Source organism: Mus pahari, chromosome 1 (assembly GCF_900095145.1).
Source record: "Mus pahari chromosome 1, PAHARI_EIJ_v1.1, whole genome shotgun sequence".
NCBI classification, from domain to species: domain Eukaryota; kingdom Metazoa; phylum Chordata; class Mammalia; order Rodentia; family Muridae; genus Mus; species Mus pahari.
Genome location: NC_034590.1, coordinates 139354957 through 139381133, shown reverse-complemented (window position 1 = coordinate 139381133; position 26177 = coordinate 139354957). Strand labels below are relative to the sequence as shown.

Here is a 26177-nt window from a genome sequence, read left to right as displayed (position 1 = left end):
ATCCTTTCAGGAGCTTTTTTGTTGTTATTGTTAACCCTTGATAACAAGGGTCTGTATTCCTACTTTTAACATGTTAAGAATACCAATAGAAGGTAGCTGTGCCTTGCTCTATCTATATCTAGCACCTGTGTGAAAGACGCTAGCACACTTTGGTGCAGTACAGTTCACAGTGGCTCCTAGAATTCCACTGGAAATGCTTTCACATCCTGTAAGTTTTCTGAGGCTCATGGATGAGATTTGAAGCAGGTTTGTATTGCTGTGTCTTGTCTTTCTTCCTTGTGTTTTATATTTAAAACTCTTGAGATTTAAAAAAGGAAATACTCTAAAGAAGCTTGCTAGCCCACTGATTTTAATCTCAGTAACTTAATGCATGAATGAGTTTACTTTGATGTTTCATATTAAACACATGTTTAGAGAGAACCTATTCTGTGCATTATTTTCAATACACACACACTCATGTTTGAGTGTCTCTGTAAAATGTTTTACTTATGAAGGCTAAAAGTAAATACTATGAGAAAATCTTTATGAACTGTAATATTTTTCTGTCAGTGTATAAAGGAGAGCTAATTTTGTGTAATCTCTAGTGTTTTGTGGTGTTAAATTATATAACACGATATTAATATGTATTTTAAGTTTATTTTTATGGCTATAGCTATATGTTCCTTAGGAAACTGTAAGTCTTCCTTAATGGGACATAATTTTATTTTTATAAGTATCTTTTACGCATTGTGGTGTATTTTCTATGCCACTAACTACTACAAGTTTGATGATACATATTTAACTATTAAATGATTACTTTGGAATATTTGAAGCTAAAATGCTCTGGAAAATTCAGTTGTCATAGTACAAAAAATAAGATGATTTGACAAATTTTTATAAAAATCCTGAAAATTCAGGTTCAAAGTTTAATCAAAACTACACAGATAAAATGGAAACAATCTTTGACTTCCTTGAATGCCCAGGTCATTATCACCTTTAGCCTTTGACTAAGTACGCAGAGGACAAGTATAGTCACATTCATCTTTGTCATTTTACTTCCATAATTCACATTTAACTACAATCTTGGGTTCAATGTTTGCTCTTTACTATACCATTTATAAATGCCATGGAAATTGTTGAGACAAATATCTCTGATGCATTGCTGTTCTGATGACCTGTTGGTCTAGAGTGATTAGGAAACAAGAGTTAGAAACCATGCTCATTGAGACAATATACAAGCTTAGGAAAATTATTCATATTTATTTCATTTCTTTTGCAAGAAATGAATAAGTAGAGATTTAATAATAGACATCCAGCTCAGATTTTTCTTGTATTTTTATCTTTAAGCATTTTTTAAAAAACAAAGTATAATATAAAACTTTAACATGTAAACTATAAGCAAGGAAAACATAATTTAGTATTTAGCATAGCACTGTGCCTCCAAAAATTTGAGGTAAAAAGACACCTCAACTTTAAGGTAGAAAATTGATGATTGTAAAAATATTGCCTTTTATCATCTTGAAGTTATTTGTAACCTCTAGCAAGTGTCCTTCTTTGGGAGGAAGAATGACTACATTTTACCTATTTACATCATTTGTCCCAGTAGATAAAATGTTATTGTATTATCTAATAGTTATTTGAGATAAGTAAATTAGAGTTCTGTAAAAATGAATTAAATCTTTCCTCATACAAGTAAGCCTACTGTTTATTGTAACAAATCAATGTAAAGGATAAATTAGGTGTTATGTTCCCAGGCTTAGTTTTGTTTTATAGCAATTATAAATGATATGTTTATATTGTGAATTTTGACCAGTGAATGCTGTTATTTTAATTCTTTAAAAAAAAAAAGGGTGCATATCTCAGGAATATAGTCAATATAGGGAAATTTTAATATCTCTACTCATGTTGGAAAGTTTGAAGAAAAGATATTGTCTAAACTGATAACTGCTGTGATGTTTCCCAGAGCTTAGAAAGTCAGATATCCCAGCTTCTGAATTATCATAGTCTATCCTAAGAGTTAATGAAGAGATTCCAAGTAGCTGTGCATGTATTGTACCTTGCTGAGCTTTTGGCAATTCCATGAATTCTCTGCTTATTCTCTCTCACCTCAATAGCTGCAGTGGCTGCTGGACAATTATGAGACAGCGGAGGGAGTGAGCCTGCCGAGGAGCACGCTGTACAACCACTACCTTCGACACTGCCAGGAGCACAAGCTGGACCCGGTCAATGCTGCCTCTTTTGGAAAACTAATAAGGTCCATTTTTATGGGGCTACGAACTAGGAGATTAGGCACTAGGTTAGTACTGACAGTCAACATAATTAGTTCATCTCTCTGTTTCAATTAGAGCAGTTTTGGAGAGTGAGCAAAAATGTACTTGATTACAGAAAAGATGTGAGGAGAAAAATATGTAGTGGACCTCCTTTATAAAGTCCATAGGAAATGAACATTATTATTCAATGACTCTCACTCCTCAGATTTTCAAACTACATAGAAGTTAGAAGCTAACTTGTTTAAGATTTGCATATAACATATTATACACGAATACAGTGACATAGTAAATTGAAAACATCATTTCCTTATTGTTTTTAAAATACATTTAGTTGTTTTATGAAAACTATGTGACTTGCAGAAGTTAAGGCTGAAGTTTCCATTTTATTTTGTGATTCTGAGTTCAATGAAAAGGCTTTAGTAAGGTTACAAAGTGCACATATTTGAAGTTCTTTCTGATGGTTCTATTTTACCTCTTCCTAGCCTTCTAAGCTTTCCATTTGTCTCTTGTTCTTGATTGTGAAAACAGGCTTATATGGGAGGGAACTGTGGTGTATTTCCATTATAGAGAACACTTATCTGAGGGAGGGACTTGCCATGTTGTGGGTTTCTTTCATTCAAAAGCAATGATTTTCCTTCAGAAGTGATTTTTCTAAGTAAACATGAAGAAAAGAAAATTTAGAGCCTTGGAGCTTCATTTCTATTTTCTATGATATTTTACAAATTGAGAAATCATATTTTAAGCAGTTAGGTAAAACACATTAATCTATTGATGTTCTAAGTCATATGGGGATTATATACAAAACATTCTGTACATTGAGTGATGGTACATTAGTTAGAATCACAGCCTCAAAGACTTTCTGTACAAAGGATAGGAGGAACATCAATATGAACTAACCAGTAACCCCAGAGCTCCTTGGAACTATACCACCAATCAAAGAAAACACATGGTGGAACTTGTGGCTCTAGCTGCATATGTAGCTGAGGATGACCTAGTTGGTCATCAATGGGAGGAGAGGCCCTTGCTCCTGTGAAGGTTCTATGCCCTAGTATAGGTAAATGCCAGGACCAGGAATGGGAGTGGGTGGGTTGGGGAGCAGGGGGAGGGGGAGGGATAGGGGATTTTCAGAGGGGAAACTAGAAAAGGGGATAACATTTGAAATGTAAATAAATAAAATATCTAAAAAAAAAATCTTTGGAAAAGAAGAGATACACTAATAATTAACATCACTAAGCATTTATGCTGAGAGGAAAAGCAAATGTTGTCAGAGAGAAAAGACTAATGTATCCTTCCTCATTTCCAGATACACAGGTAAGATCCCTGTAATGAAACACAGTTTATTATGGGAAATACATACGCATTTGTTCTAGCTGCTTTTCTGTTACTGTTTTGAAAGAGTGTAACCAAAAACATCTTAGAGAGGAAAAAGGTTTCTTTGCTTGCACTTGATGGTCTCAATTTATTTCTGAGAGAATTCAGGACCAGGAACTAAAGGCAGGGAGCAGGAACCATTGCAGGATGTTGCCTCCCTCACAGGCTTTCCGTAGCTGCTTTCTTACACAGATCAAGACCACCTATCTTTACATGGTGCCACTCACCCTGGACTGCACCCTTCAGTATCAATTCATAATCCAGACATCCTTCCAAATGCCCACAGGCCAGTCTGATCTAGGCAATTTCTCAGTGAGGGCTTTCTTCTCACATGACCCAAGTTGAAAATGAAAGTACAAAATGATTTCTGTAGTATAATTTCTATAGAGTGTGATACCTTTATATATAAAGAGTCAGAGAAATGGAAAATTGTGGTTGGTTGGTTGGTTTGTTTGTTTGCTAACCCAAATGAAGTCGGCACTTCTGGAGAAGCATGGTTGGACAGAATGGTGTGATTTAAAATCATAAAGAGTATGAAGGGTGGCCCAGAAAAGCCCTTCATTCAGACTCCATGCTGTTTCCTTAGAGGAGAAAATACTCTTTTGTCCTGATGCAAGTAGGCCTCTTTGGCATGAGGGTCCTAAATCCAATTTACCAAGGACAGTCAGCTGTGTTTATCACCCACTCACTGGAGAACAAGTGAGAGAAGTTTTTCTACTCTCCATGGCCCATTTCTGCTGTTTTCTCTAATGCCAACTACCATATTTTGGGGGCAGTATGCCCAGAACCTCATTACTGTGTTAGTTTTAGAAGAGTTGGTTGTGTTTGAACTGTGGATTTTTCCTTTTACTTGCTTTGAAGCAAATGTGCAACTTTCAAATTGCTGGAGGTTCAGTTCTTTCATAAATATATTCTCAGACTGGTACTTCAAAAGACAGTATATTTTAAGTTGCAGAATGTGATTGTCTATTCAGACCGAAGAAACTGGCTTTCATTCCTTTGTAAAAAAAAAAAAAAAAAAAAAAAAACTTTTCATTTCTCTAGTATCTGCCCCCCNGCCCCCCCCCCCGCCCAAAAAAAAGCCAGGAAAATCATTACTTAGAAACCTAACCTAGTGTCTCCTAGCTGATGGCTCAGTAGTTACATATATTGTGCCAATATTTTGAAACTCTGGGCTTTAGTCAACATTCTAATAGCTGTATTGTTGTACTGCTTTTGTTACTGAAAAGATTTCAATGAGTCCTATTTTGAAGCTCTTTTCAAACGTTGAAACATATCTTTAAAATAGAAAGGGACAAAATTGGAGTTGTTTGGGTTTGTGACTGAGTAGACTCCATATTCTGTAAGTACATTCTGCAGTACTGAAGCTTTTACAGTCAATTCCCAGCGTGAGGTGCTTGCAATTGAGCTGGAAAGGAAGTCTAAAGGACTAAGGAGGGAATAAATGCTGTGAGTTGAGATTAACCCAATGAAGTGTTTGGAAACTGGGAGGATGCTAATTGGGAAAGCTGGTGGTGCAGGGTAAGAGTTCAGAGACTCTGCTATGGAACCTGTCTGACCTTTCACTCCTATTCCAAGGGATGGAAGAAAAATCAGTACAAATCAAGAGGCAGATAAAAATCCCATGTGCTTGTCTTTTAAGTGAACATTCTATGCAAGCATTATCTGTCAACAGAGTTGTCCAATGAAATTACCCAAACCAGAGCAAACTTCCTGTAGCACTTAAGTAGACAAAAAGCAAATAAAGCCATTGCATTTCTATCAAAGGCAATTTGAAGGGCAAAGATGCCCTTCTAACACAAGGGTGTTAGATCCCTCATCCAGAGGGATTAAGGCTGACTGAGGGTCACCTGGGTGTGCTGCTCTTCTCAAGCCATTCCAGGTGGGATAGAAAGAACTTCCTCTCACTCCAACCGCAATGCTAATTTGTAATAAACTGAGTCAAGTTATGTATGTTTTCCCCATGACTAATGGCTCCTGCTTTCTACCCTTCCCTTTACTCTAGATAACCTCTAGTTTGTCTAGAATACTACAGGATGTGGTTTGGGTGGATTATATTGTAGGCTTTTGCTCTAATTTCAGTGGGTCCTGTCAACATAGCTAATCTCTCAAGTGGAAGATATTAAGTTTTCATTTTTATTTTATTTTCATGAAATTACAGGATTTGATTACCTTAATGTCTCTTTAGATATATGGCTCATCTAATGTATGTTTGTTAGTTTTGGAAGTAAAATTATCTATTTTCATTAAAAATATTTAATTCACACACCACTTGTATTTCTCTTTGTAAATGAAAGAAAAATTGGAAGATTGCTCACAGACATATTGCTATATATAGACTTGTTAAAAAATAGTCTCTCTGCAAGAACTTACATATTTAAATGTTATTTTTGCAAGAATTTGCAAGTTTCATTCAGAATAAAAATTATCATTTCTAATATCAAGCATGGTATTTTTTTATTTCTGAAGAACTTGCAAAATTTTTATTCTAGGAGGACCTCACCATTCTTACAGGAACATATCCCAATCTTTTATGCGGTATCCAAGTAGTAAACAGCAGATATGAATCAATAAAAACAGAGACTAACAATGTTTTTAAAAGATATATATTAAGTACCTTCCTCTTTTGTATGTTTCAAAATATTAAAAATAAACCATCATATAATATAACAATAATATTATATCACTGTTTCTAAAATAAACACAAAACGAACTAACCCAAGACTACAGAATGAAGTTGGTTTTTTTTCCCTCTGTGTTTATGGCAAATTGCTGTCTAGTGTACACTGATTTGTGCTGTGGATGAACTATGATTGTCCCAACCTTCTAAATTACCTTCTAAATTAAATTTGAAATATATATTAGAAAATAAATTAATGTAAGTGGGACAAATAGGCTATCTGGTGAATATATAAATAAAGTTTAAAGGAACTATGTACCCGTGAGGTCTTGAGGTGATTATTTTGGAATCTTATTTTGATCTTTGGAATGTCACTATAGAAATAAAACAGCATCCAGAAAAGATAAATTATAAATGTGAAATGTTGGTATAATGTTTTCACCCAATTTTTCTGTGTGAAGTTAATGGCTAATATTAGTTTTACTGACTTTTCATGTTTCCATGTTTATTGTTCTTTTGTGAAGAGGAAACTCCAAATACCATTACTATGGGATTCGTGTGAAGCCAGATTCTCCTCTTAACCGTCTTCAAGAAGATATGCAGTATATGGCTATGAGGCAGCAGCCCATGCAACAGAAGCAAAGGTACAATCTGAGTTGTTGTATCAAAGCTACATACATGTTATCTCCATAGGTCTTCTTATCTCTGGGCAAATAGAAGGACCAAGCGCACAGGAAGGGATGCTACCATTGACATGCTTTTGCTGTGGATCATGTTAGAATATCATTTAGAATTTCAGTGATCCCTCTCTCAATTTTTAAAAAATAACTTAGTCTTCAGTGTTTTGGGTCTGCATAGAGTTAAATGTGACATCCCAAACTACCATTCATACAGGGAAATGTCACACAAAGATAAAGGAGTATATCTAGGCAGATAGCACCTTTGGAGAAATTTAATTTTAGCATCCATGAGACATGCTATTCTTACATCCTTCAAATAATTTTAAGTTTTATTTATTGCATATGCAAATGTGAGTATGTCTGTGAGAGACAGAGAGAGACAGAGACAGAGACAAAGAGAGAGAGGCGGGAGTGAGATATATTTGTGAAGGTGGGTGTGTGGAGGTCAGAGAATAATTTTCAGGATTTGTTTCTCTTCTTCCACCATGGGTTTTGTCCAATGAAGGTCATCAGGTATGCACAGAATGCAGCTTTACCTTGTGAGCCATTTTGTCCATGCCAGCTAATTCTTTCTGACCAAGTCTGAGTTCTTGTAGGATCTTTGGGATTTCTTACAATCCTTGGAATCAAGTCTTCACCAACATAGACCTTAGAGCTTTAAGAGATCTTACATTCATGGATGGATGGATGCATGGGTGGATGAATGAATCAGAAGAGAAATGGGAAGATGGATGGATGGATGGATGGATGGATGCTAGAATTATAAATCATGGAATTGAAAAGAACCAACTCTGATCTGTGCTCATAACCCTTGACACTCAAAGCATTAGCAGCCGTGGTTTTCACAAAGCTTGAGTGGAATACACAGCCCACTGCACTGTTGTGAAGAGCCTTCCTGTCACTTAGGACTCTTGTCACAATTTACAGTAAAGAAACCTTATTTTTGAACTCACCCTTTTTACCAGTATAGCTTACATATGCTCTGTAGTTATAAATGTTCTTTCCTACTGAAGTGATAGAAGTACTAGCAAAAAGGAGTTTTCCCTGGGTTCTTCATTATGCTAAGGTGGTTATGTGTATAGGCAAGATCTCCTCATCCACACCAGTGTAGTATGCAGCATGAGTTCTACGTCATAGAAAGACAACATCACATAATAGGCTTTCCTCTGTGTGCTAGGTCCTAAACTCAAGGGTAAGACATAGTCTCTACTTTTGAAAATATAAAGTGTATGAGGAATGAGGGGAATAAAGTAATGCAATGTCTTGTGCCAAAATCCAGGGTTAGTCAAAGAACTGTAGAATGCAGAGCAATTGTACAAACCCCAGAGAGGGAGAATTAGGAAACATAACTGAGAAAGTGATGCTCGAGTGGGGACTAGTAGTAGGAACAAGAAAGGAGCCTCTAGATAGAAGGGAAATGTTCCCATAAGCACATGGGGATGAAGGGTGAGCTTGGCGGCAGCCCGTGGTTTGGTTACATTGTTATTGCAGAAGTAGAGTTGCAAAGATGCTTGAGTAGAGTGAAAGAGCGATGTCTACAGCAGTTTGAGTATACATTAAGGGATTTAGTCTTACTTGCAAGTAATTAAGTTTTGAAGGGGTTTGTGTGTAGAAATAGCTTTAAAGCTATTTAAAGCTTTTAAGCAAAAGAATGGAATTTTGATATTTTTTTTCTAGAAAGAAACTTTTGCTTTGGGATAAGACATAACTAGTGGGGAAAAAAACTGGAGGCAAGGACTCTTTGTTAAGTAGCTTCAGCAGAGTCAGAATTTCCAGTGTGTCCTAGCTCAGCAATGCAACTCAAGGCTGGCCACCTTATTTTAAAAAAACAAAAGCAAATGCACAGATTCTCAATTTTGTTTTTCATCACTAGCTATTATTTTTTTAATCTATAGGTAGAAAAATGAATTTTAAAAGACTGAATAAAACATGTATTAGTACTTTATATGGTGGCAATAGTTTGTTATAGTAAACTATTATGATCTTAAGTTTTTGGTTATTTTTCCACTTATTAAGAACAGAATTTATAACACTTTCTGCTGTACTCTCTGCCCCCAACTTAGCAGCAAAACAAAGTAGATAATGGTGAAATCAAGAAAAGCTTGATTTAGAAATAACATATTCAAATGTAATTAACAGAAGCTTGATAAATTGTGCTTAAGACAAGTAAAGCCAGTTTCTTCCTGTGATTTTTTTCAAGAGGAAATCTAGTAAGCTTTCGTGAATGTAAATTTTCCAAACACAGTCTTTATAAAAAGCACCTAACCGGAGGCCCCACAGAGTCTAGAATTCTGGTTGGGTGGGGGGTGGGTAGTGGGGACATCCTTGTGGAGAACGGAGTGGGGATAGTGGGGGTTGGGCAAGGGAGGAGGTATGGGATGTGGAACAGTCAAAGGTGGACAGGGGCAGGGGGAATGAAATCTAGAGTGTAAGTAAATAAATAAATAGATGGAAAAGAAACTTTTAAAAAACCTGAATTGGGTAAGTGGAGGTTGTTTATATTTTTGTTTTGTTTTCTTTCTTTTTTCTGAGTTACCTCCTACTAAACAGACTCCAGAGCTATCAAGGTTAAGGAGTCATGAAAATCTTTTATATATATATATATAAAATGCTGGTGGTAATAATTGCTGTAAGAAAAAAGCACAATATGAACATGTTTATGGAGATAGAAAATTCTTATTATATTAGTAAAGTCTGCCAGTATCAGTGTCTTGAGTAGTCTGCCTTCTCCTCAGTGAAGAACATTAGAATACTGAAGATGTACTGGATGTAGTAGATTTTTTTTTCTCTCCTGGTGGTTTTTGGGTTTTGTTTTGTTTTTATTTATTTATTTATTTATTTATTTATTTAGAGATTTGGGTCTCATTATATAGTCACAGAGATCCACCTGCTTCTGACTCCTGAGTGCTGGGATTAAAGGCGTGCACCACTGTGGCTGACAAGGGGCTTGCTCTTGCAATGGCACCTGGAGAATAACAGCAGTGTTCTTGCTGAGTACTCAGGCTCTGCACTACTGTACCCAAAGGGCTTCAGCTTACTGAAGGATCATACATACGGCACACTGTCTCCATCCTTGAGTTTAGACATAAGGGTCAAATTAAGAGTTTGTTGAAATAATGAAAATAGTTATTTTTATCATTTATCTGATTTTTTTTTCCTTTGGTGATATGAGTCGGGATTGTTCTCTGTAGTCCTGGCTGTCCTGGAACTCTCTTTGTAGACCACGGTGGCCTCAAACTCCAAGGAATCTGCTTGTCTCTGTTTCCTGAGTGCTGGGATTAAAGGTGTACACTTCTACTCCCTAACCCCTGATAGTTTTTTAATATCTGGATAATTTCAAGATTCAAATTATTCTAATGAATTAAAATTCATAAAGAAAATATACTCTTGTTAAACTATAAATGATGTGTGGAAGATTTAAAATATTTAATAACAGGTAGTAGTATTAAACAATTGAGTATATTCAGATTAAATATCCCATGATTTATTGACTATACCTATAGATCCAGTTATAATTAAAAGTCAAGTATGTGTGTTCATTATTTTGATAAAGTTTGGGCATTCAGTTTTATATATCTAGTTTGAAAACTTGATAGGATAGTAGGGATAATTTCCATGTCTTTGCAAATCCATATGACTCCTCAAAGCTGTCATATGGAGCATAGCCAATCAGAGCATAGCCATATGGAGTGTAGCCATGCACCAAGAGATAAATGAAAAGGAGGTATGGATGAGAAGTCCATAGTTTCTCATACTTAAGAGATGAATCAGTCTTCAAACCATTTACCTAAAATCAAGGAGCAGATTAGAACCTGCTTGATTCAAAGGCAATGGTGGGGTATAGCTATTAACAAAAGAAAATTATAAGTAGTCAGGGTTATGTGTTTCCTTGGGATTTACTCGGTGGGTGCCATGGTCTGTGGATTTTCAGTGAAGGGCAAATGAGCTAAGGCACTTCTAGCAGCCCTTATTCCTGTTCCTCTGCTAATTAGAGGCAGGGTACCAAAATGCCATAAGTTCCTCTAAAAGTAGTGTCAGCTGTGGATAGTAAAAAAGGAGAAAATGGGTAAACTAACTTCTGTTGAAAGAAAACTTTCCATTTGAATGAAGCAGACTCCAATTTTTAAGGAAATTTACTCATGTACTAAATTCTTATCCTAATTTACACAACACATAAACTAGGCTATCAAAGAGCAAAAGGAAAGGGATAATTTTTAGCACTTAAAAGAAATCCATAGAACTTGTTGGCACATATATTTTAACTATTCTTTCATATCCTTGTTTCAGAACTGGTAGAGAGAAACTGCATGTTTTTGACAATGTGCCTGACCATGTGTGATCCCAGTACCCACTCTCAAAATACGAAAATTTATCATTTCTGAACAATTTCATGTAGTTGTCAGTTGCTTACAAAATAATAGCATCACGTGTAAAAGAGAGCATAAGATGAACAAGGGTAGAAAGAACGAAATCAGTTTATAAGAAAACAATGTCTACATAGGATAGATAACTCACTATTTAGCAACCTGGACAAGAATCCACCCTCTTATCTTCATACTTGTATGAATTCTGTCCTTGAAGACATAGGTAACTTAAACCATGCACTTATAAAAAAAACTTCATAGCAGAGTGTGGAGGATCATGGCTCCCTTCTTTTTCTTCCTCCCTGCCCCTCATCATCTCTTTCCCTTTCCCTCTCCCATGGAAGACTGAGGCAAGAGAATTTCTCCAAGCTTGAACACAGCATCAACTACCTTTCCAAAAGTGCACATGAAATACAGGGCAGAATCACATTGTAGTGAGGATGTTTTAATCAAGAGGGCTATGTGTCATCTTTGCTTTCCATGGCCCCTTACTAGAAAGAGGAGGTGGAAAGACAGAGCCTTTGTGGTGCTGGAGGAAAGATGAGAGAGCTGTTGTAGAAAGGGGAACAGCAAGACTCCATATACTTCAGATGTGACAGAGGACATCCAAGGACATCTGCAATTAGAGCTTTCTTAATGTCAGGAGCTTAGGGCAGGTGACACAACTCTGCACTTGAAGTGGAGGATACAGATTTGATTGTAGATGACATCAGTACACCGAGCCTCAGTTTCTTCATCTAAAAATGGAAACATCTAAAAACTATCATTTTATAGTTCAAGTGGAAAAAGTAAAATATTTTAAGCTGGAAATATTGAAGTGTTATTCTTCTTTATAGTACATGCTGTTATAAGCATTTTGAAGGAGAAGGCACCCGGAAGTGTAGTGGATGTGACTTGTTTGTTCTTCAAGGCTAGTAGTTCCCAGCTTTGACCAATGTTAAGAGTTCATCATACTTTCCCTGGACCACAAATTCTATGGGATTATTACAAAGCTAAACTTGGAGAACTGGGTCATTCCCTTGAGGCAGATATGAAGTCTTAAGTGAGCAACTGCTCTATTAAGGGTGTGATTTGGTCTGAGACAACATTGAGGAAACCTGACAGTGATTGCTGAAGTGGTTATCATAGTACACCGCCATAGTAGCTCATGATGTCATGATCCACTGATGATGTCAAGAGGATCATAAAGAACCATTCGTCAATCATTAATTGAACTCAAGGAATGTACACAACATCTAATAAATTGTCATAGTCACCATCTAGTACTCTTCTAAGACTTCACTGAACTTTATAATGCACTTCAATCTCATTTTATATGATAGGACTCATTTGGAAATTATTTTGTAATTTACTTACAAAAAAGCCTCATTTAATTGTGCTTTAGACAAGAATCGCAGCAATTCATTTTTTCCTAGACAGTCTTAGGTGCTTTTACTTTTTGTTGACATCAGGTAGAACAGGATTGTAATTCTCTAAATAAAGAAGTGGAAGGTATATTTTAGGATCTCTGTAACAGAGCCAGCTGTAAACAATAGATGTGCTGCATACACTCACATTATGTTTGTAAGAATATCACTGCTCTAGGCTTTTTAAGTGTGTTAGCTGGTGGTGCTAAGAAGGCTCAGTAAAGAAATTCAGGAATTCAGACTTGCCTCTTTCAACATTACCTCCTCAGCACCTACAAGACCACATTCAATAAAGAACCAGTGATCCACATCAGTCACTCGCAGTTGAGACAACAACCACATTTGAACTTTGTTTTATTTTCTTGCGTCACTGCAAATGTAGTAAATAGACAAATATTCTGAGTTACTAAGAAGAATACAAATGAAATTCTACCTTTAGTCAGCAAGGTTGGTATTATGAGTCTCTTTGATATTAAATATGATATCGCAGGCTCATTTACTATTCATAAGTAATGGACCTTCTCACAGTACTATTTTCTTCTGATTAATCTGTTTATGTCACTTGGCTCATTTCCAATATCAATTTAGGACACTTTTTCTAAAGAGAATTACAAGACACACCAGTAAAGTAGGAAATTCTAGCCTCTTGTTCTTAATAAGTGAGCATTTTTCATTTATTCATGCACATTAGGTTTGTACTTTAATGAATCATAAGTACAAATACTACCTGCCTATAGAGTTGCGTTGCCTTTCACTTGGGGGTTTTTCAGCTGCTTTGAAAGGACTTTTCCAAATGTTTCGTTTGGTGTGTTGAAGACTTTCCAGTAATGGTGACTATATAATGCTTTTTGCCTTCCACTGGACTTCTGCAGTGTCTGCTTGTACTGTTTCTACAGGAGAACACAGCTGTTCAAGTTCCAAATAACAGCTACAGCTAACTTCATGGTGAGAGATTCCTAACCATTTTCCAGATTTTCTTATTAGTGACAGGTTTGAAATGTACACTCAGTTATTAAGACATCAGCGTGTCTTTCATTTCTTAATCATTAACAGTGTTCATTCTGATTTCCCATGGAGTTGCAAGCTGTTAAAATGATCATTTGCTCCTTGCTAATTTTGAAACCAAGAGCTATTGCCTCCTTTAATAAAATGCAGGTCTTTCCTATGAACTTGCATAACTCAACAGCCCTAAGGGTCCATGACGAGAAAACTTAACCTAGAGATAATTTGGAAAGTACATGGAAGTACATGGAGGGTATAGTTCTCAATACTGAGGAGTCCATTATTTTCACAGGATTTGATACATAGGTTTGGTCGTGGTGTGTTTTCAGTTAGTTTCTCCTACGTTTTACAATGTAGTATTTTTGATGACTATTAAATGAAGAGGAAGGAGAGGCAAAAAAATTCAAACATTAATCTATTAATAAAAAAATTTCACTAGAATTAATATAATATAGAATTATTATGTTAGGCCAATAAAATATTAAAAAACTTAAAAATATTGTTTATCCTTTACCTGGCTAAAACAGCCTGTACATATCACATGTAGTACTCAATTAACACCTAATAAATTGATCTAATTATGTTACGACAATTGATAGTGTGATCTTATCTATTCATTTAAAATTTGTGTATATTATAGGAAAAAAATAAAATTTATGTGGTTTTAGGGGAATGTGTGCTATCTGATGTTGGGTATGTTTCTACCACTTGGGATTAAAAGTGTCAGTTTTGTAATAAGAAGTTTTGTAGACCAGGCCCATGCAAGCTACTCGGGAAATGTTTTAGAAGGGTAAAACCAACTCCAAGCCCCACTCTCAAAGACATTGTTTAATAGATGTTGAATAAGGCTAGGCTCTTGTGGATAACATCCTAGATATTGATGATAAAGCTTTAGAATGACCAGTATATATCATCTTTAGCCATCTCTTCAAGTAAAAATCAGCAATCATAAGTCTTTGTTTAGGCTCTGTTGAGTGTGACTATCTTGGTGATCCTGTTTTGGGGAAACCCAGACAACTAAATTAATTGATCCTATATTCCCTTAGAATCAAGAGAATGAACATCTGGACTTCTTGAATCTAAAAATTTCCAACTTTGAAGATACCTTCCAAGGACTGACTAAATGCTAAACTGTAATATACTGAATATGTGACAGTGTGATTATTGCTTAAGACAGCATAGAGAGCAAAAGTTGGTACTTCAGAGGAGCTCTTTCATGTGTCCTTGCTCACACTAGCCCTCTTGGCCATGAGCCATCTTCCATTCATTAATGACACAAACCCCACCCAGAATCTGTCCTCAGACCTTTCAACCTAAGGCTCAAAAATTTCTAGCTTATACAGTTTGTATTGCTATCAAAGCTAAGTACATGAAAGACATTGTTACCTGTCTTTCAACCCACTGCTGTTGTTACTGTTGTAATTAAAATGAAAATGTTCATTCCTAGTTCTATATTTTCTGGGTTTTCTCTTTTTTTCTAAGTATTGACTCAAAAGTATTTTTAGAATGTTTTGTATAACTCTTTTCCTCCCATAAGCTTCTTTTCATATGTTTTATATCTCCCACATAATATTGTACACCTAATTAGTGCTTCTAACTCAATAGTATTATTATTACACAGTCATGTATTAATTGTAATTCATTGTGGTTTGATTGCATATTTTAAGATGTAATACCCCTTTCTTTTAGAGTCTTCCACTGCCTATGATATTGGCAAACTCTATCTTTCCAAGGGAGCAAATAATTTTGCTTTTAAGTGGAAGATTTGCTGAACCCTTTGTGAAGGTAGACTGCTGTGTATAGCATATATCCTTGGAAAATGTGCAGTCTAAGAGTAATAGCTATCGTTTCTTTTCAGGTTAAGTTTCATCTACTCTTCATATTCATGTCAGTAAGATCCAGTGCTGTGTAGAACAAAAAGAAGGTGATTGAAAATAGAAAAAAAATCACAGACACTACATAAACCAATACTAAACTCAACAACTGAATCTGTAGGAAATGTTGCCAGATTAAATCATTCAAATTTAACCATTTCATCTAAGATAATATATTTAACCCTGAGTAAATACGGTTAAAGAAATATCCTATTTTACTATTAATATGATTTTTTGTGTCTAAAAAAATTCAGCTAAAATCAGATTAAACCTTGAATGAGTCAATGAGGAAACAGAACTTTCCTCGTGAAATTGTTCAAGTCTGCTACACAAAACAGCCAGTCCACTACTGCCCACACAGGCATACAGCACACCTGCCAGGAAAAGATTCTCAACTCTTCAATGACCTGCTGGGAAGACCAGCATCAGAAGTGATAGTCTCAGAGCATCACAGTACCAGTGCTTTTCCTGATACTGAGTATGGCCAGAAGCTGGAATTCTCTTCTGTCATTAGAGAACAACAACCAAAATTCTGTTCTTGAGGGAGATATCACTAAAGCTCTAAGAAGGATGATGTTGGCTCTGCCCTGTTTCATCCTCAGCCCCCTCACTTTCTTGTTCAATTACTGAATCATTTCTTCAGGTCATCTAAGAATTGTTGATATGATGTTCACTGGGTTCAGTCATGTACCACCTTCTGACTGAATGGAGATATTTTTAAATGTGTCCTTTTCATGTGTTAGGAATTTTGATATTCATAATGACCATATATCAGTTGAATTAAGGCATTAGCACAAGGGGGAAACATCTCAGTGGTGAAAATACTGAGTTCCTTTTTAAAAAAAAATCAGTACAGTTAGAAATGGGGAGGATGTAAAGACAAACACTGGAATGCAGATGAAGATAGTTCTAGATAATAAACTTGATGATCTTTGTTTTTTGTGGGTTTTTATTTCATTCCTTTACTTCCATTATCCTCATTTTGCATAGTATTTTTGCTACTTTTTGATATAAACAAGAAAAAATACACAAATATAAAACAAAATTCCAGCAGCAATTGCTGTCATAAGGGAGAGCGACTATTAACGGACTTTCTCAGTTTGGAAATCACCACCCAAACTAATGAAGGTCTTAAGTTGCCTCCTTTGTTAGTGAAAACACATTGATCCCTCTTTCTTTTCTTTCTTTCTTTCTTTTTTTTTTTGTTTATTCTTCTCTTACATATTACATCCTGACTGCACTGCCCCCCCACCCCCTTCCATTTCCCCTGGATCCACCCTCTTCACCTCTTCTCAGAAAATAGCAGGCCTCCAGGGATATCAACCAAATATGGCATAGCAAGCTACAATAAGACCAGACACATATTTTCACATCAAAGCTGGTTGAGGCAATTCAGTAAGAGGAAAAGTGTCTCAAAAGACTCAGAGACAGATGTGACTCACACTAAACTACATACCCACATTACATATATGCAAAGTAACTAGGTTAATCATAGGTTTTGTGTGTGTGTGTGTGTGTGCGTGTGCGTGTGTGTGTGTGTGTGTGTGTGTGTGTGTGTGTGTGTGTTTAATATGGGAAATGAAGAAAAGTACATTCTGAATAAAAGAAAAAAATACATACCTACTGCATATATAGTCTGTGCTTGCTTGTCTGGGGAGATTTGCAGAGGCTCCTGGAGGCTCATGCTAATGCTTGTGGTGGTGTGGGAGTGCTGATGGTGGTGGTGGTGGTGATGCTAGTGGTGCTGATGGTAAGGATGGCATGGCTTATGGTGTATGGTGATATTTTTGCTGGTGGTGCTAATACTGGTGGTAGTGGTGTTGCTGATGATGGTGCTGATACTGGTGCTGATGGTATAATGCTTGTGATGGTGGCAATGGTGCTACTGGTGGTGCTGGGATGATGCTGGTGCTAGTAGTAATGGTAATGATGGTGGTGCTGCTGGTAGTAAGGGTGGTATGGTGATGGCTGTGCTGATGGTATAGTGCTGGTAGGATAGTGATGTAATGTCTGACCTCCAAGAAGTCTGTTCCTTAGCCATTGTAGCACATTTTCTCTATTTTATTAGCAAAGAATGTACATAACGTTTGGAAGTAGAACATAGAAGTTCTCTGACTTTGATTACTTTTTATGCATATGATAATTTTCCCTGGTCTTAGGGGAACCCAGGGCCTTGTGCTTGCTAGTTAAGTGTCCTAACACTGAGAGCTAAACCCTACCCTAAGTCCTCTAACATCTAATTAGATAAACTAGGTTTATAGATGACTTCTTGTTTTGTTGCATACTGAAGCTTCTGGCCTTTGTATGTGCAACTGTTGATAAGAATCAAGGGAGATGAGTGTGTTGAGATGCATACGAAGCTTTAGAAAATGTGAAAAGCAGTATCATAAGATTTTAGATGGATATTATTTTAAGTCTATTAACTGAAAGCCTCGATTGACATTTCTTTGCAAACTCTTTGACCTTGGTTTAGAATGAGGTTCCAATGTACTTATATGTTTTACCTTGAGCCAATGGCTACTACAAGTTACGTTCACAATATGTACTACAACTATAGACACAAGCATCTTTGCCTCTGCTGTCCAAAGAAATATCTCGCAATTATTTCATTCTTACATCAGTTTCTGGACTTTCACAAATGAAGTTATTTCTGATTGCCCTTCCCTTTTTCATTTCACAATTGGAAAAAAAAAAATGTCTACATAGAACTTCATGAGTGTATCAAGAAGAAACATTCAACAAGTATCTTGACATTAGCAGAACTAGATTAAAACTGAACGCCTTAAAAGATTGGATAGTGTAATAAAGCAAGGAATAATTTGGTTTGTTTGTTTGTTTGTTTCCCATCTAATATTTTTAGGTACAAGCCTATGCAGAAAGTGGATGGGGTTGCAGATGGTTTCACAGGAAGTGGCCAACAGACAGGCACATCTGTTGAGCAAACTGTAATTGCCCAAAGTCAACATCATCAACAGTTTTTAGGTATGTTAAGGTGTAATGCGTATCAGTTGCTATTAGGATTTTGAAGAGAAAATAGTAGTCTCTTTTCCAAGTAGATGTTGTCAGACGTTAACTCCACATAAAGGGGGAGGTGATTTGGTGCTGAAACTATGACGTTAAATGATAGTTCTGGTTCATCTCTTTTGAAATATTAAGCTAAATGGAATCTTGAATGCATCTGCCTTAAAACTCAGTGTGTTGAAATCAAGTGTTTTCAAGAGTTTATATTACAGTTGGCTTTTGTGATCAAAATCATGTTGTGTACTTCAGAAATAATGTCAAATCCAAAAGAATTCTCATTTCCTGCACACAAAGTTGCATATCCATATGTTAAATTCAAAAAGTTATAAAGTTAAAATATTTTATTCTTTTTAAATTAATTGCAGTGCTTCCTATGTTTATAATTTTATAGAAATTATATACATTTCTTGTTCCTGAAAGTCTTTACAAGAAGAACTTGAACATTTGAATATTTATGCTAGAGCCCATGGAACAAAAGTGGAAGTTCAATTGGCAGCTATTACATAGATTAGAATACATAGTCTCCAAACACTGGGTCAAGATAAAGAGATGCTTTCAGAGTGTATGTGTATACATATGTGTGTGTGTTTGTGTATCTTGTGTGCATGTATGTGTGTCTGTGTGTGTTTGTATATGTGTCTGTATGAATCTATGTATGTGTGCATGTGTGTCTTTGTATGCATGTGTGTCTGCATGTATGTATGTGCATGTGTGTTTGGTGTGTGTGTGTGTGTGTGTATGTGTGCATGCACGTGCAAGTGTACATGGTGTGTGTATATGTGAATTGCAAACAGAAATAGCTGGAATAGACTTTCAGGTTAGAAAACGTCTGAGCTTGAAACTGTTAAGGCAGCATTTTCTAAACCTAAGTGCTCAGACACGATACAATATTACTTTTTATTTTGTAGTTATAACTCAGCTTTGGTATTCAAAGAATGTAAAACATTTTATATTTATTTTCTAAAGCTTATAAATGAATACCATTCTTCATTTAATTTTGAATTTATGGTAAAGAACATACCAAAGTACATTTCCAATTGTCTAGGGCTAAGGAGAAAAGAGAAAGAGTATGTGCTTGTAAATTACAGTGTCATCAAGAGAGGGCTAAATGAGCAGCAGCAAGTGTCCTAGTGATTTGAATACAGAAGTGTGTTGGGGAAGGTAGCCACCAGAAACCAGAGGCTAGTGTAAGTGTCATCCTCAAAAGACTTGTGCTACAGTCATCATCGACACCATGTTCATGTTGTGAGACATGATTTGATTACAGGATAGTATCATCCATCACATCAAATTAATGTTCTTAATTTAATGTTATTTTTGTACTTTGGGCTATTTAGTTTTATAGCTTTCATCTTATGATTATTTAAAAGGTATAAACATAATGAGTTTAAGGCTATGTTTATTTTTATGTAGTTGGATAGCATAATAATAAAAAATAACTAAAATTCCTCCTGGCAAGCTCAGGTGGTTTTTCTTTTCCTAAGAGCCTATTCAATGCCCATTTTAATTAGTGTAAAGCTTAGTTAATACAAAATTCACAAGTATACTCCATTCATTCTTCCATCATATGCTGAAAATGTTTCTAAGTCTGGCTAGAAAACATTAACTTGAAAGTCAGTGATCTTTGGCCCTCTGGTCTCCGTATTTTCTTTCCTTTTAGTCTTCTGAAATTTTCCCTCATTAATCTGTAATTGACACCATCCACAATAGCTTTTTTTCTGTTGTGTTGTCATGGTAACAGATGCATCTCGAGCACTTCCAGAGTTTGGAGAAGTTGAAATCTCTTCTCTGCCAGATGGTACTACCTTTGAGGATATCAAGTCACTGCAGAGTCTTTATCGAGAGCACTGTGAGGTAAGACTTTCAAGTGTAGTCTGAGCACATGTGAAGTTTTGCCATGTAACTTGTTAAGACAAAATAATCAAGTTTTTTTCCCTAGAGAACAGAGTAGTTATACTAGCTATTTTGAGCATTTCTTTGAACACTAATAAAAATCCTTCTTCTTTCTTGTCTCAGTGGAAAGTGAAGAGTGAGTGAGAGTTAGAACCCATTTTATTCTCTAAAACTGATCATTATGCTACTGCAATTCTACTTCTCAGTCTCTCTTTGTCCTACAGAAATACTTACATTTGGGTAACACATAAAATGTACAAGGGTATATTGCATTATTCTTTTGATCAAAGAGGTTGCTTGTAGCTTCAATAAATCTACTATAATCTATAGGTCAAATTACTATATGCTGATAGGATTGAAAACAGTTATCTAAACTGAGGTGAGTTCTAGAGTTTAATATTAAAGCAAAAGGAAAAATGCAGAATACTCATATAACATGTTGGCCTTTGAGTGAAAGAGACCTTACATAAATATCTCTCCATAAGAAAGAATAAGAAAATGTTAATAATATCTGTGGTGGTTTGAATCACTCCATACTCTTGGGTACTTAAACACTTTGCCCCAGCGGGCAGTGGTATTTAGGGAATCCTAGAAATTGTGCTCTTATTAGTATGTCACTGGATGTGGGCTTGGAGAGTTTAAATATTTGTACCATTTCAAGTTTGCCCCTTCTGCTTTGTGACTATGGTTCAAGATGTGAACCCTTCACTTTCTACTCCTGATTACATACTGTTGGACTTCCATACTGTGGGACTAATCATCTATCCCAAATAAACTCTTTCTTCTATAAGTTGTCTTGTTTATGGTGTTTAATCACAACAGAAAAGTAACTAATAGAGAAATTGATTCCAGAGAGTAGGATATTGCTGTGAAGAATCTGACCATGTTGTTTTCTGGAAGAACATGAAAACTATGGAACTTTGAAGAAGAAAACTGGTTAAAAGCTGCAAATAAGGCATAATGGGGCCAATTTAGTAAAAGCTTGGAAGAAAGCAGTGCTGAGAGCTATGTGGACTGTCATAGCCTAGCTAAAGAGGTTTCAGAGTGTAACAATATTAAGAAGTGGACTATAGATTGTTCCTGTGATATTTAGGTAAAGAATTGACTGCTTTCTGCCCATGTCCTAAGAACTTGCCTGAGGCTAGATTTAAAAGTAAGGAACTCATTTTATTAGCAGAGGAGATTGCAACACATCACAATATCAACTGAATCTCATATTTATTTGTAATCACTCCTAACAGGTCAAAAATGAGAAAGAACAAAAGGTGCAGAAAGAAATACAAAATGCAAAGACCAAAGGATACTATTAAGCTTAGTGTTGTTGACAAGGCTTATACAGAGAGACTGCAATTATTAAGGAGATTGGACCCTTTAGGATAGTCAGATCTGCAGTCCAATAAAGGAAAGGTGCTCTCAGAACAAGATCTCATCCAGCTAAGCTACAACTTGTCCAGAAAGCATAAGGTGTTTTCTTGGGCTCCTGGAAAGCAACCTCAGTCAAAAGCTGCTGCTAATACAAATCAAGGGGTCAGGGAATATCCTAAGCCAACAGCATAACTTTTCAGTGTTGACAGTGTGGGGATGGATTGTGATGTTATGAAAGATGAAGAAGTTGTGGAATCTTCCTCTGTTTTCACAGAGCTGACGAGGCCAAGTAAATGAGGCAGTCCCTACCTAGAAGTTCTGAGAGGGAAGGGGCCTGAAAGGCCATTGTTTGAAACTGTAAACGAACCCTGCCTTGTAGTGTACACCCTAAAATGTTGGAAATGGCAGGTTCATGAGACACCTGCCAAGGAGAGCTGCACTTGAGGTGTGGAACCAGCCCAAGACAGGGCACAAGCAGTAGAGTTGGAGGGGCAAAGATATCTAAGCCTAGTGACATCAGTTAGTGACATCAGAGAAGTTGATGTTTTCCCTGCTATTTTTCAGTCATGTTTTGATACAGTATTATCTTGCTATTACCCATTTTTCCTCTTAGAATAGTGAAATATATTCTGTGTCCTTATATGTTAGAGTGTGTGATTTTGATTTTACAAGGGATTACAATTGAGAGATTACTTTGGATCTCAGAAGAGACTCTGGGCTTGAACTTTTGAGCAATGTTGTGACTGAAAAACTATGAGAACTTTAAAAATTCAACTAAATGTATTTTGCTTTCTGATATGGCTATGCTAATACGAGGGTCAGAAAGTGAATATAGTTTGAGTGCTATACATTTGAATCCTTTGTCCCAGTTAGTGGTGCTATTGGGGGAGCTTAGGAGGTATAGTCTTCTTGGGGAATTATGTTACTGGAGATGCGCCTTAAGAGTTAAAAGGTCCCAGCCGGGTGTAGTGGCGCACGCCTTTAATCCCAGCACTTGGGAAGCAGAGGCAGGTGGATTTCTGAGTTCGAGGCCAGCCTGATCTACAGAGTGAGTTCTAGGACAGCCAGGACTACACAGAGAAACCCTGTCTCAAAAAACTAAAAAAAAAAAAAAAAAAAAAAGTTAAAAGGTCCCCACTATTTTTTGTTTGCTCTTTCTGTTTTGTGCTTGCAATTCAAAATGAGCCCCTTTCTTATTGCTCCTGCCACCATGCCTTTGTTCCACTATTATGGACTCTAACCCTCTGGAACCATAAGCCCAAATGAACTTTATTCTGTAAAGTGTCTTGATCATGGTATTTCATCACAGTAATGGGAAAGTAACTAATGCAGAACTTTACAACGTCATGTTTAGGAGAGTCAGTTTTTCAGTGGACCCTTTTGAATACCCCAAATGTGTAGTTCTATTAAAAACAATGTAAAAATATTTAATAAGTGCATTTGGTCTTCTCTTGGCAGGGGAGGGGGGTGATTCTTTAGACTGACTTTAGAATGCAAGTATCTTTATCTTGGGCACATTTGTGATGTGCCTGCAATTTGAGGATTACCCAGTGATTTCTAGAAAATCCCTCTGTGTGTTGACAGTGAATGGTGAAATAAGAAATTTTGCTTAAACACACATAGATTGTTTGAGGGTTACTTAGGGTTTTCTTGGTGTTTTATAACTCTACTCCTGCTCTCTCACTCATCAGATCTGTGTCCTTGTCTAGGAGGAGGGCTTTCTCCATTCCAGTACATCAGTGTATCTTGAATTCACCTGGTAGAAAGGAGCTAATATGTTGCATAGAGGTCTCTTAAGTGGTTTTAAATTTTAAGTAGCTTTATCCTAGTAGTATTTGTGATCTGCCTGCAAATTACAGAATAGCCTGTGGTTTCTGGTCAATTCCTCCTGACAGTTGACAGTGAAGGATAAAATAAGAAGTTTCAGTTTAAAGCATGTATAGTTTCACCCCCCCCCCCATGGTCCAGAAATAAGATTGCTTGAGTGAATCCAAGTGCTTGTCAGAGATGCTAGGTTATTGACAATCTAGGACAAGTCCTCTTCTTATCAACATCTTGCTGAATTGAGTGTTCTCCAACTCACCTTATTTATTTCCAACACTTCTGGCATGATATAAGCTGGCTGGTATTCATCTCCCATTGATATTTCTTTGAGTATTGGGGTGTTTCTACATCATTTTTATATATGTGAGAAAAATTTACAACTATTGTATTCAATGAAAATGATTTGAAGATTCTTTAAACAACTCTTCAGTTATCTATATTCAGATTAACTTAAGTAGCTTAGCTTATAACAATATAATTCAGAGTTTTTGAGTGACTCATATTTATTCAGAGTATAAATTGGAGTATAATTATATACATTGCTAAAGAGTGTACAGTGAGATCATTCTAAGCAACAGACTCCTCCAAAAAGATTGAAATAGCTTTAGATTATAAAATTTTCATGAAAATTCTTGTTGTAATAAATAAATACACATGTGACGACATGGGGACTCTCATCATTTATCTGTGTAGGATATGACAGTCCACACAATGAACCCTGCTTGTTTCTAAGTTATAAATGCTCATGCCATCTCTTAGGGAACAGTGGTGGATTAGAAAACAAAATTCTAATTTTATTTTCTGTTACATGTCAAAATTTTAAATAAAGCTGCCTGGATCTCAGATTGCATCCTGTAGTCATTTGCCATAAACCAGTAGAATATAGGCTATTTTAATTTCTGTTTGCCTAAATAGTTGGAAAATAATCATAGTTTAGTTACTTCCAAAGCTGCCTTGGATGAGACTGGTGTTGTTACCACTTCAAAGGTCATTGGAGATTGATTAGAATATACTAGTTTATGATGCACTGAATTTTTGGCATATTTCACTTCGTATTTTCTATTATTTATTTTTTGAGGAAGAATTATTATGCTATTTGGAATTCTTATAATATGTTTATCAAGGTATTTTTAAAGACATCTCTTGGAATATGCCTAAGCTGCAGTTCTAAGAACTTCCTTCTAGAGGTTTTGATTTTTCCATATGTTTACTTTGTTTTCAGAGCAGGCCTTTTGTGTTTTGTTTTGTTTTGTTTAATCTTACTGAAAGTTTTATAATTAGATTACTTCATTTTCACTATGTGACAATGTGTAGCATTCCCTGCTAGTTCTCAGAACATGTCTTCCACACCCATGATTAATGTCTGAGTTAGCCTGAGGGTGTTCTCTAGCACGTCCTTCAAGCCCGAGCATCACACGTGACACATACGCTAGAATTATGACGTTACAGTTTCCTAACAATTCAGATGGGCCCTAGGTTATCCTCACTTTCTCTGCCTTCTGAGGACTTTCATAGATCCTGATGGGATTCTTCTTAGTTCTCAGTTATTGATGGTATCAAACCTGTTTTACTGACTCACACTGCTTATACTTCAGCCTTTTAACATTCAGCATAATCACAGAATTAAATTTTCTTTGGTTTCATGTTTGTTGTTATCTGAAGGTTCTATTACAAAGTGGTTTCAGTGGCAGAATGAAATTAAGTGTGCTCATCAAAAGTTAGTAGAGGAAGTTACAGTTACTAACATCATCAATAGAAGAAAACAGAAACTTGATACACCTAGAAAATAGTTCTAGAAACTAAATTTGAATTAAAACTCAAGGCAAGGACCCACAGTTAGAAAACCATAATTAAAGCTGATATATATATATATATATATATATATATATATATATATATATATATATATGAGTGTAAGTAAAATTGTATGCTCTCGGAGGGATTACAAGTTATTACATAGCCAAATACAGCTCTGTGGATATCCCTTTTCGTCCCAGAAAGGTGTCAGTGCATGGAGGCCTCTTGACTCCTGTTTATGTTACCTCTGCCTGGCGAGGACCCATGATCCACAGCCTTGGAAGACTTAGCTCAACCTTATCCCCCATCTTCCACACTTGAGTAACTGATCACTCTTAACCTCTGCCTTCTTGGGTGGCCAGTGGTTATCCACCTAAGAGCACAGATGTTTGGAATACTTTGTCCTTCCTGGTCTGGAGTAGGCAGTGGTGAGTGTGTGTGTGTGTGTGTGTGTGTGTGTGTGTGTGTGCGCGCGTGCTTAACAGTTTCAGCTGTCAACTTGTCAAGTTCTCTAGAATTATCCTGGATGAGAGTCTCAATGAGGGATTATTTAGATCGGGTTAGCCTGTGAGCATATTTGTGTGGGAATGTCCAGATTACATTACCTTGGATTAGATATGTAACATAACATGGAAGCAATATAAGACATTAATTACTTTCACATTTAATAGGTTTTTAATGTTATGTCTTGTCATTTAAAAATAGAATATG

At 36.1% G+C, this 26177-nt stretch overlaps 1 protein-coding gene across 10 annotated transcripts in view; it reads left to right on the top strand.

The window, feature by feature from the left end:
* Nucleotides 1–26177, top strand: part of Rfx3 (regulatory factor X3) — a 249943-nt gene that overhangs the window by 181871 nt on the left and 41895 nt on the right. For all 10 annotated transcript variants that reach the window (XM_021191879.2, XM_029544734.1, XM_021191903.2 and 7 more), the window contains 4 exons: nucleotides 2094–2275; nucleotides 6765–6884; nucleotides 18427–18548; nucleotides 20329–20441. In XM_021191879.2, coding sequence (XP_021047538.1) covers nucleotides 2094–2275; nucleotides 6765–6884; nucleotides 18427–18548; nucleotides 20329–20441 — 537 coding nt within the window. The remainder of the gene's footprint in view (nucleotides 1–2093; nucleotides 2276–6764; nucleotides 6885–18426; nucleotides 18549–20328; nucleotides 20442–26177) is intronic.